Source organism: Diuraphis noxia, unplaced genomic scaffold, assembly GCF_037042655.1.
Source record: "Diuraphis noxia isolate RWA-SAM2 unplaced genomic scaffold, SU_Dnox_SAM2 contig0002, whole genome shotgun sequence".
In the NCBI taxonomy this organism is placed as follows: Eukaryota; Metazoa; Arthropoda; class Insecta; order Hemiptera; family Aphididae; genus Diuraphis; species Diuraphis noxia.
In genome coordinates, this window is record NW_028301712.1 from 4,573,075 (window position 1) to 4,585,348 (window position 12,274).

General features: G+C 29.6%; 2 protein-coding genes across 10 annotated transcripts in view; both read right to left on the bottom strand.

The window, feature by feature from the left end:
• Window positions 1-1,119: 1,119 nt before the first annotated feature.
• LOC107172322 (methylsterol monooxygenase 1-like) lies at window positions 1,120-4,483 on the bottom strand. Its single transcript, XM_015522612.2, has 6 exons — window positions 4,271-4,483; window positions 3,887-4,062; window positions 3,535-3,783; window positions 1,943-2,126; window positions 1,507-1,679; window positions 1,120-1,416 (listed from the first exon to the last, which is right to left on the bottom strand). The coding sequence occupies exons 1-6, from the start codon at window positions 4,308-4,310 to the stop codon at window positions 1,219-1,221; spliced, it is 1,020 nt and encodes a 339-aa protein (XP_015378098.1). The 5' UTR covers window positions 4,311-4,483; the 3' UTR covers window positions 1,120-1,218.
• A 2,909-nt stretch (window positions 4,484-7,392) lies between these two features.
• The window catches only part of LOC107171419 (uncharacterized), a 43,064-nt gene continuing 38,182 nt past the window's right edge, over window positions 7,393-12,274 (bottom strand). For 7 of the 9 annotated variants that reach the window (XM_089218969.1, XM_089218968.1, XM_089218967.1 and 4 more), the window contains 2 exons: window positions 8,665-8,801; window positions 7,393-7,885 (listed from right to left, as the gene is read on the bottom strand). In XM_089218969.1, the coding sequence (XP_089075095.1) occupies window positions 7,708-7,885; window positions 8,665-8,801 (315 nt within the window). In that variant the 3' untranslated portion in view covers window positions 7,393-7,707. Of the gene's footprint in view, window positions 7,886-8,664; window positions 8,802-9,234; window positions 10,077-12,125; window positions 12,244-12,274 lie in introns of those variants that run through there. The other 2 variants (XR_016190176.1, XM_089218972.1) reach the window with 2 other exon arrangements.

A 12,274-nucleotide genomic window follows, 5' to 3' on the forward strand; every position in this document is an offset into this window, starting at 1 on the left:
AATTAATGAAAAAATTAATAGTTAACCGATTTTTCAAACACATAAAAAATTCAAATAATTCTTCCGTCGTATCCTAATGTAGGTGGTAGATCTTTTAGAAGTCAATGGTTTAAATTATTTGATTGGCTTGAATATTGTCCAGAAAATTATTAAAAACCAAAATATTCTATTATAAATGGATATTACTATACGAGTATTAAATGGAAAATTATATTTGTGTTAATTTAAGGAGATGTCAGTGCAAAATGCAAATAAATTAAAAATTGCATTAATATTGTTTTTATATATAATGCCCCCCAAAAATTTGCTTTTCCCCTCCTGAAAATTTGGTCTGGCTACGGGCCTGGTTCGGGGAGGTGTACAAAATTTAATTTTGGTTGTACAAAATTGTACAAAATAAAGTATATAATACTGTATCATTGAAAATTGAATTTGTTCAAAATTCGTTATAGAAGCAGTGCTGGGGTAACGCTACCGTAGCACGGACATAGTAAAATCGCGTTTTCTCCGGTTCGGGGAGGTGTACAAAATAAAGTACATAATACTGAATAAGTTTTAATTTCAATTTCAAACATGGCAGTGCTGGGGTAACGGAGCTTTATTTATCTGCCTAATTTGTACGTTCCACACACTGTCTAATAGGTATTATACAGACACATTATATTTTTATAAATGTATTAAAATTATTTATTATTGACCTGTACTACCCATGCATTGATCTGTGTGTATGATTTGGTATAGATTTATATTGTACAAATATTATTAATATTGACGTACATTGTATAATTTTTTTATATTAACTGAAAAAATCTATTTATAATACCTACATATTTAATAAAAGTATTTTTATATATTAGGAATAATGTAGAATAATATTATAAATCCTGAAAACAACTATGACAGGCACAGAACTATCAGACCCCCGCCGCTGCTCCAGTAATTTATCGAAATTTCATATAATATTATTAAATTTTGTTCAATAATATAATACCGATGAAACAGAAAAATAACACTGCGCATATTTTCTACCATTAATAATAATGTGTCAGAGATACAGAATTTATTAAACACAAGTCTGCACTGCAGTATAACCATAATATGGTGGAATTAAAACATCAGTTTAATTATCGTATAGGTATGTATATTATAAACAGAAGAAGACAGTTGGACCCAGATCATTGGGGCAGTGGTCACGCAAATAATATGCCTTTGCGGTTATTATTCGCCGTCACAATCGAAATGTTTCAACAAGTACGGGTTACTTTGTTCGCGGTAAGCCAATGGGTTTTCGGCGATTCTCTCCTGGATTTCTAGGCGCCGTTCTTTGCTCGACAAGTCCGCCAATGATCGTCCGGAACCCCAAGAATCCGTGTGCTCGCTGTAACAACGATTGATCTTTCTCACGGACCCGTGGATCTAAAAAAAACCAAAACGTGGTAAACGTCAAGATCTGCGTTTATAGTCTCTTTCTGTTAATATTAATTTTCTGTTTTTCATTTCCCCGACCTTATCCCACATAAAGCAATTAAATCCATAGTTGACGTGACAGTACTGATGGTGATTGTCGTGGAACATGCAATCCGGTTGCCAGGGCTGCCACCACTGTGCCTTGAAAGCGATACCCGAGTGTTGCACTATACCGTGATAGTACGTGTAAAGAGCCAAGCAGTAAAACGGAACTGTGAAGAAAAATGGCATTAAATTTAGCGAAAGAGAGAGAGAGAGAGAGAGAGAGAGAGGGTCGTAATAATATATTATGGTTTTAAAAGAGTTTGCGGTTGTCCATAGACGAAATGTATTCAACTATGATCGGACTTCTATATAATAATAATAATAATAATAATAATAATAATAATAATAATAATAATAATAATAATAAATGCTTATATTATTTTATACGACAGCTAATTAACTGATACTCAAGGACTTAAGGTATACTCACTCCAGTGCACAGGATAAATAAATATTGGCACGACCATGGCCAATTGCACGGTAATCAACTCCACCGGATGTATGGCGGTCACCGACCACGGGGTGGGCTGAAAGTACCTATGATGGATGCTGTGAAAGTGTTTGAACAAAAACTTTGAGTGATACGACCGATGAATCCAATAAGTCACGTAATCCTATAAGGACAAATACGCATTTTAGACGCGTGTAAGCACTATGAGCTCTATTGAATTAAAATAAATGATTCATATTATAATACTGTCATCGTAGTAAATTCCAAAATATTATTTCACACACACAAATGCGAATACATATCGTAAATAATTTATCTCTATCGAAATAGCATAAATCTAATGGTAACAATTTCAGACAGCTAAAATATATTGTATACCTAGGGTTGTTGATTATAAAAACTGATGACAATTTAATAATATGTAAGCAAAAAAAAATTATTTTTTATGAGACAGTGTAATATGATAAATGATAATTATATTTAAACTTTCACAAAACTTCGCAGTTTACTTGAAAAATGTCTACGAGAGGGGAGCACTGGATAAACTACATATAGATCGTTTATATAGGTAGGTTTATATACCTAGCTAGGTACCTACTTCCTGATAGTCAGCAAAAACATCCACAAAACTTTTAAATGAAAAGACGAAAAAACAAATCTGTATAGGTGCAAATATATATAGAAACGGTTTTTTTTTTTTTTTTTACCACACGCTGACTAAATTATGTATTATATTCTTAAATTGGGGGTTTCCGTTTTCCGCCAAAAGGATCCTAGCCCGTTATCACCATGGCTGTTTTCCGCCAAAGGTTGTATTTCCGATTTCCGCCAAAAAAATTAATAAATTATTATTGAGAACCCCTGAACTGAATCCAGATACCATGTAAGCTCCTCACCTTGTATCATACACGCGCCAGCTCACCTCACACAGATATTGATCATAAACTATATTATCTAATTCTTATCTTACGACTATTATAAAGTATTATTATTCGACTATTTAGGTATACCCAGCGTATTTTCTAAAGCATAGTCTACTACTATACTATATACGAATTGTTATGAATGTTATGATTATAAACATCACTCATTATTATAAAAATTAAAATTATATAAAAGTACACATTCAATATTAACCATACGAAAACGATAATTTTTATAATTATCACATGTCTGTTGTCCAAATAATACATTATTATACAAATTTAAAGCATTTTACGTAAAAACACTAAACAGTTTAAGTACCTATACATTTTTATGATGATAAGCATCACTCATTATTATAAAAATTAAAATTATATAAAAGTACACATTAAATATCACATGTTTGTTTTCCAAATAATACATTATTATACAAATTATTTACTATACGAAAAAGAGATTTTTTTGACAAACTTAGTAGATGTACTGAGTACATCGTAATCATTACTGGCTGATGGATTCAGTTCAGGGGTTCTCAATAATAATTTATTATTTTTTTTGGTGGAAATCGGAAATAAAACCTTTGGCGGAAAACGGCCATGGTGATAACGGGCTAGGGTCAATTTGGCGGAAAACTATTTAAGACCGACCTGCTGGAAGAATATCACCGGCCACTGGAGTAACCACCACCACCACGGGTATTGGCCGAATCCGATGTAAATTTTGCTGTAACCACCACAACTGACGTGTGTTGCCACCGCCGCGGACACCGCGTTGGTCACCATCAGACCTATACAGCCCCATTTGACCTGGTCCCAGACCAGATGTGTGGGCAAGTGTCGGTTAGGTTGACATTTCCATTGGGCCTCCTTGCCACGCCCCTTTACATAGTATTTCCACTGCAACGAAATGTCGTGTGAATAATAACGGAAAATCAATCGAACCTGTTGCGAATGATGATGGGCGCCGAATATGCAATTATTTGCAATAAAACGCACTCACTTCCAAGTACCCGCAAAAGCCAAAGTATATACCGTATCCGACGACCATGGCCCAGACCAATTGCACTTTGAACTCATCGAAAAACGACGAGCAAGACAGTCGCGGTTGCGACCACTGTGGTTGATGTTCTCCATCGAGGTACTTTTGCGTGTGCGCCACCACCGTCAGCCAATCGCCTGCAGATATCGTGTAAGTACGCGATCATCATCGTTTCAATATAGTTCACACACACGGCACACACGTCACGCGGACAACGGAGTTGGAAATAAATGCCACGAATGCGGCCAATAAAGAAAAGAAAATGATGACAATTGTGGTCATACAATAATATAATATTCATTATATTTAACCGAAAAAAAAACATTCGGTACAAGTAATGGTTACCGTTCATGAAGGCGGCGGCGATCAGTGTCAAAATGATCATGTCGGCGCACGGGTGCGGACTACACAGGAACGGCAGCAAAAAAATATTCCAGTCTTGGTGATACAATAACAATAATATATTATGATTTAATAATACTATTCGCGCAGAAGCATAGTCGTTACTTATTAAAATAATTACTAGTTATCGGTTGTTGTTGGTTTTTTTTTTTTTTTTTTTTATCATGAAGTAGTATAAAACGTGCGCATTGTACACACCTGCCGCGTGTCTTTAATTGAGTAAATATTCAGCGGTTATCTAAGAAATGAAAACACGATCCCAAGTCCTTAATACTACACGTTCTCATATATTATACGTGTATGTATTAAAATTATAACTATTGCAAACCGTCATAATATTGTTTTGGTTTATTGACTATAAAAATATATTCGAGAGCAGTATAGGAATAAAAAAAAATATACCTAATGCAATTCACTGTCAGCTATATAAATTTACAGATAAAAAGGAAATATTGTTTATAGATACCTATACCTACACTTATTTCACCATATTATATATATACAATATACTATATAGTAAATAGACACAATTAGGTATAGTTAAGAAAACGTCAGCGCCCCGTTTGTTATTTCTCTCTGGCCTACGCGCGACATAGGACAAAGACGCATTTACGCAAAATACTTCTTTTTTTTTTTGAGTAATCTTAGGGTAAAATCATTCATTACAAAAAAAATATAGAGAATAATATATTTGAGGATATTACATACTATCGATTTGTCTAAATATTGTCTCAAAACAATTTAAAGATCATTTAAATGTATAAATATTTTTATAATATTTTGAAAGTCAAATACTTACAAAGTCAAATAACAATAAAATATAAAACCTGTAGGTTATATACAGGACTTATACCTATGTAATACCACTCATACCCTCAAAAATGTTCTTCTCTATAATTTTTGTGGGTGATTTTACTCTAAGGTTACTCAAAAATTATTAAAATCGATTATGGATGAAAGATCTAGTGTTAGTCTGAGAGCGAAAACAAATATTGCGCTGAAATCCTCGATGATGTCTTTGATGTCATAAGGTTTGCCTGCATCATGAAAACTCAGATATAATATTGTATTAATTAAATTAATGATTAATCAATGCTGTCACTTATTATAGGTACTTAAAGTTGAAGTGAAAAACTAATATTACAAAAAATATAAGCATAATGCATACGTAAACAAAGCAGTGTTTTTATTATCTTGATACCTATCTAAATTTACTATTATTAAATTTTATCTTATCTATAGATTATTAAAGAAATTATAGTCAATTTAACTAATTTAAACACGAAGACAAGATATACGCATATTGTTCACTAAAATTCAACGTTGAAGTTGAAAACTACAAATCTCGGCTAAATAATAAAATATAAAGTACTTAGATACCTAAGTAATAATAATATTGTTCGTTCGTGAGAATTTATATTAACATAACAATTTACCTGTACATACCTAATTACATGATAGATAACATGGTACACGTTTGTACATTTTTTAACCTCCATAGGTTAAAAAAACCTAATCTTGATAATAATACCTAATCAATTTTCCGACACTTAATAATATTTTTAAATTCAAAATTAATTATATTTATTTTTAAGATAGTAATTTTTGTATTGATTTATAAATTATTTGTATAACAACTATTGTTCAATTCAACTATAACTATATAATTAAATGTTAAATTTTACGAGCATTCGTTTTCGAAATTAAAATGGAACATTATAGCGTCATCGCCAGTTTCCCATTTGGTTAGTTGTAGCCTAAAATTGTAATTTGAAATGTTCTTCGAAATCAATAAAATTTACTATATCTTTATTGTACAAATGATAATGTATTTCTATTTTTTTTTATATTAAGTTTTAATTCTTTACGGTCTACATTTTTTGTGCTGCGAGGTTATTGTTTTTTTCTAGCTTTTTGATCAAAAAAAAAAAAAAAAAAACGTTTATCTTTGGTCTACCAAATATTTATTTTTCATTATTTTCTTTTTCACCGCGTATATGTCCCATCTGATTCAGGCACGATTATTATCGTCTTACCTAGTTCTTAATTCGGATGGATCTTCGATGGATCTATTGTCTATATGGCCTGGCCACCTAAATCGAAAGCTGCTTCATCATGCACCAAGTAGATCAAACATAGTTCCGCTTAATAAGAGTAACAATCTGACGTTCTTGGCCAACTTATCGATCAAACTAAGTCTTTTATAGGCGAATTTAAATACGTCACGTGATATCAAATTATCAAATCGAAATGAGATGAACGACGAGAGCCAATAAATTATTGGCCATATTGGATATTATATTATAATATTATGGTTTACAAATTTATAATACTGACACTATTTCGGAAATATTTTCGTTGAAACGACCGAAATGTATTGCTGCAAGACACATTCTGGAAAATTATGGCAATATTTATGAATCCTTCATATTTCGATGCTCGACCCGCTTTGTCGATTCAACACTCATCGACCGACATATAATACGATTTCCGTTTAAGTTTAATATATAGACATATAGTTTATCGTATGTGTGGTCCAGCCGCATCGGTGGCCCCGTGTTCACTTCGTCGACGGAACCGGAAATTCGCAGCACAGACATTTCTCGCGGCACACCTAATCAATCTCACAACACAGTAGTGAGCAGCGGCACACCAGTTAAGAACCACTGATTTAAATACAAAAATCATACGGCAAAAAGGTCTTCCAGTTTTTTCCCAAATTGTATAAAAGTAATAAAATAATGTAACCAAAGGTAACCGTTTAAATAATCAAAAAGTGCATGTTTATGCTACCTTTGCTACCCATAGGCGTCGGAAAAATAACCCACTCCAAGTATCAAAGAATCTATTGATATTAATTTTATCGAAACCCATCCATGAGATGTAAATTTTACTTGTGGCAGATTGAATCAAGTATAGGTAAATCGAAAGGGGTTCAAACTTCAAACTACTCTCCAAGCTTTTTTGATACTTTAATAGTCATAGTTTTTGAGTATAAAAAATTCTCTGATAGCAAAATAGAACATGCTATTATACGAATTATACATCCAAAAATATTAAATATCTACAAATGAATGATTATTTTTTATTATTATTTTCATATAATGTCATCCACAATGCTTATACAAATAAAAAATATTATTATAATAAATAAAAATAATTATTTCAGTAATGCTTACCAATATAAATAAAATAAATAAATTCTGGCGTTAAGTACATAAATATTGTATAAATAGTTTAAATTTAATTTTTAATATAAATATATAAATATAAATTAATATTTTTAATGATCACATTTTTTTGTATTGGTATTAAACTGTTAACTTTTTTTTAAGATTAATATAATTCAATTTTCTCCCTTCGTCTAGTATAATAATACATTAATCAGTTGACGAGTCGGCGGCGACTTGAAGAGTCTGCTGCATGTGTCCGTTTTCCCATTTCTTTTTGTGCTGATCACCACCAAATCCTTCGTCATAATTTCCTTTGGATATGAACAGCCGCTTGAAATGTGGCAAACAGTAAAGACGTTTGTTGTTCCATGTAAAAGTGTCCATCCTATATATTTATAAATACAGTTAAAATTAAAACAAAAAAATAAAAACAACAATAATTTTCAAGTAAAAAACTTATAGTTAAATTTTAAATTTTTTATATATTCTAGAATAGCGGTTCTCAAACTGTGGTATGCAAAAGACTACATGGTGACATAACGGAAAATAAAAAATAAATATTAGATTCTGAGCATAATAGCGATCTCATCGAACATTTTATTTAATTCATATTACATTATTTTAAAAACACTAATAAATTAATAATACAGTTATCGAAGTATTTAACTTCCTTTTTATTTAAAATAAATGTATTTAATTACGTAAAGTTTGTATGCTTCTATTTTTAATCATTAGTAGACAGTAGTAGTGAACTAGAGACTGATTAATAATATATACTTAATGCGCGGTACGCGAAAAAAGTTTGAGAACCGCTACTCTAAAAACTAGTTTACAGTCGAACACAGATGTAGATAGCAGAAAAATAACAGTTTTATTATATTACCTGCACGAATACAAAATCTATATTTAACTTTTTCTAATATTTTTATTTGGTGCTATATTATTTCCATTACAAATATATTTAATTGTATAAGTAATTTTTTTATGCACTATCGATATCGATATGCTTTCTAGACGTAAATAAAAGCTAATACCCTGAGATTTTTTCTTATTACGGTTTTAAGATAAGTTAATTCTTACAAATTTGTGTAAGTTGAAATATAGAAAATTAAAATATATGGCTGACAATATTTTTAAGTTAAGGTATAAAAACATTTCACCCACCTCAAGACGCATTGACATTGCGTGCACCTAAAGCACGACCGGTGGAACGGTCTGCCTTCGATCTCGACCTTTTCCAGGGGATAAACTTTCTTCTCACAGGATTCGCACAGTGTGGTTGCGTGGCTATCATGATCTTGCTAAAACGGCAAACACATAAAAACAAATGTTAATCACATACTATGACGGCACACAAATATGATATGATTATAATATACAACTAACAGATGTATAACAACAAACAGCACCAATAACATAGTAAAAGTAGGTATATAAATATTATAAAATAAGATATAGCATCGTATAATAATATATAATTATAATAAGCCGAAAGAAACAATAAGATAAGATAAATGGCCAATAAGTTATCACATAATACTCGTATATTAAGAGGTAACGGTGGCATATGGAAATGTACTCGAGTGTGTGGATATGTGAAGTGATAGGGAGCAGTACCTAAAAGGTTTTGTCACCGGGTAGTCGGTCTTCCACTCACGACGCCACCGCCATATTATCACCCACGACGACACAGAAGAAAAATAAAATACATTTTAAAATACAAAAAAAATAAAATAAAAAAAATGTAATATATATTGTACACACAACACGATGACAGCGTGTATTCATAATTTTTTTATTAATAAGTGTATAATTCAAATCACAATCATAATTGGTATTATAATATTATATATAGTATTATACTTAAAAATAATAATTATGGTCATAATATATATGTAATTATGTATTGGATTTAAAACTAAAAAAAAAAAATTCACAAGTTTATAACGACAATAATAAATTATGTTCTCTTTCTAAAATTTAAAATTCAATCATTCGGCAACAATATTAGTGATTTAGGTATCACAAATTTCTTTTTCGTTCGTTCTGATACATAAAACGGGAAAAATCGTTACCGTTTTTGTTCCATTAATCTATAAAACGTTGACACGTGAAGATAACGTAATTTATATAACACTAAAACGATGATTGAAAATAAAGATTTATAAAAAAAAAAAACATTCAATTTTACACACTAGACTTTAAATAGATTCACATTCACAATCCAACGTTAGAATAAAATTATTATTTTAAACAATAAAAACGTGATACCGAATATAAATTTGAAAGTGCATTCGAATATCACTTCAAAACAGTAAAAGTAAATATAAAATTGAATAAGAGCATCACGTGAATATTTTTCGGTAAGTAACTTTTACTTTCGAATAGATTATACAATATTTTTGATTATGTTCCTACATTATTATTTTTTTAGAAGAAAAGTATAAAATGAAATCCAAACAAATAATATTTATGTTAGATAATATACGTATATATGTAGTTTTAAGTAAGTTTTTTAATTTAAATTTGTATGTACACTAATGAAGTCCATGGGGTGTACGGAGCTTCAGTTATTACTGTAACAAAAGAAAACAAAAACAGAACAAAATAAATAAATAATAAATATATACATTTCTTGTTAAATTACGATTATTATAATTTAGAACGTAGGTATCGTATAAGGATTTTATTTTCATCAAACGCATAATAATAATATAGGTACTCGACGAAAATATAAAATATCATGACGACCATCATACGGTTATAGGTTAGCAAATATCATAAGTTATAACGTATATTGATAATATACTGTTAGTATGAAAAATAGTATGAACTATGGCGAAGTAGGTATTGTGTTATGTTATCCGCCGAAACGTAAACAAATGCATATTATTTATATAATATTATTTTTTAGTAAAGTCGTGTTCCAGATTGCGGCAAAAATTGTCTTTTACGCCAACTCATCCAAATTGATATTCCATTAATAATAAACGTCGAATCGCAGCGAATTCACCAATTATCAATTATCATGCAAATTGCAAATCTTATACCACGTACTTTGAACGTCCGGTTTACCCACCACCGCCAATCTCAATACAAATAATCATACTACATAAAAAATAAATAAATGTTTCACCGCGACTCCGTTACACGTTGTTATAAAGCTGAAAATTAGATTTGATTACTCAAAAAAATAAATTAAAAATAATAGTAACATTAAAATTTAAAAAAAAAAAGGTTAAACAAACTCACCTCGTTACTATACGAATCTACTAATAAATTCGCACGTTTTATGGACTCGATGTTAATGGATATTAAATTATATGACTATAATTATATAGACGTAGTATTGTATAGGTAAGCATTTTATTGTTATTATTAATGTTTTAATCACAACAAACGGTAGGTAAATATATTTCAAATTAAAAATGTTTACTACGAATTAAACACGATTTTTCACAACGGGCACGCAACGTAAATCGATTAAGTTGTTGTCTATTTTTATAGACATAATTTGATTTTACAAACACAAAAAACATAATATTGTTAAATACTAGTTAGTAAAAAAAAAAATCAAATGTTATACTTTGCTTTCTGTGATAACCACTGAACTAAATAATTAAATAGTTAAATGCACAGATATATACACTGTTAACATTTTACACACACCCTTTATGGAATTATACTTAGGTAATAAATTAATAATAAATTAAATTATTTATTAAAAATTGATTTCTTTTAACTTTTTGTACTATGCAATAAAGTATATAATATATAAATTGCATTATATACATCAATTCATTATACATATAAATTAACGTTTTTCTGATAGAAGAAAAAGTTTTTATCACAGAAAACGTCATTTTCAGACAACAATAATTATTGATACTTAATAATTTATGTAGCAAATTAAAAGATACGTTGTTATAATAATGTATCAACATAAACTTGAACAAAATTAAACTGAAAGTATATAAATCCCTTGATTGAAAATAAAAATAAAAACTATACGGGCAAATTTAAAAATAAAAGGTTATCCACCCTTTTGTAAAATATATAACTGTTACAAAATTAATAAAAGCCAAATGTCACATTCTCAATTCATACTCAATTCTTACTCATTCAAATGATAATTACAGATAAATATATAAAAAAAGTAATTAATAGAAATATAATAATTAATTGACTAAATGAGTTTTAAGTGATAAAATATTTTAATTTATAGTTGTTTTCAAATCAAGGAACTTTATAGTAAACAGTTAATATTATGTTGTTTTTATTTTTCTAAAAATGCTTCAAAATAATTTAATGTATTTAAATGAATTAAAAGACTTTCATCAACATTAATTATAGAAATCTCAAAAACTTGTCACAATGATTCCTCAACTAACACAAATAAAATTGACAAACATACATACAACATATAAACTTCTCGAAATTACAAACATGTATATGTAGTATTAAGGATAGTCAAACTGGTAAATGTCAAAAAATTTTTAAAAACAAGAGTTAAGTATCTCTTTTTCTCTTTGTTTGAGGTTAATGAATTACACATAAATTGAGCTAACAAACGTTTACCACATAAACTGGACTTCCAATAATCCAGAAACTTTTGTGTCATTTACCTAATAAAATGTATTGATTAAGAATAATAATTTGTCTATGTCATCATGTCAGACGTTAGTAAAAAAAGTCCCAATAAATGTCTTTTTTTCGTCCGACTGTCGACATATTAGCATTGGCCTACAAAAACAAAAAAACAAGAAGAAAAAAC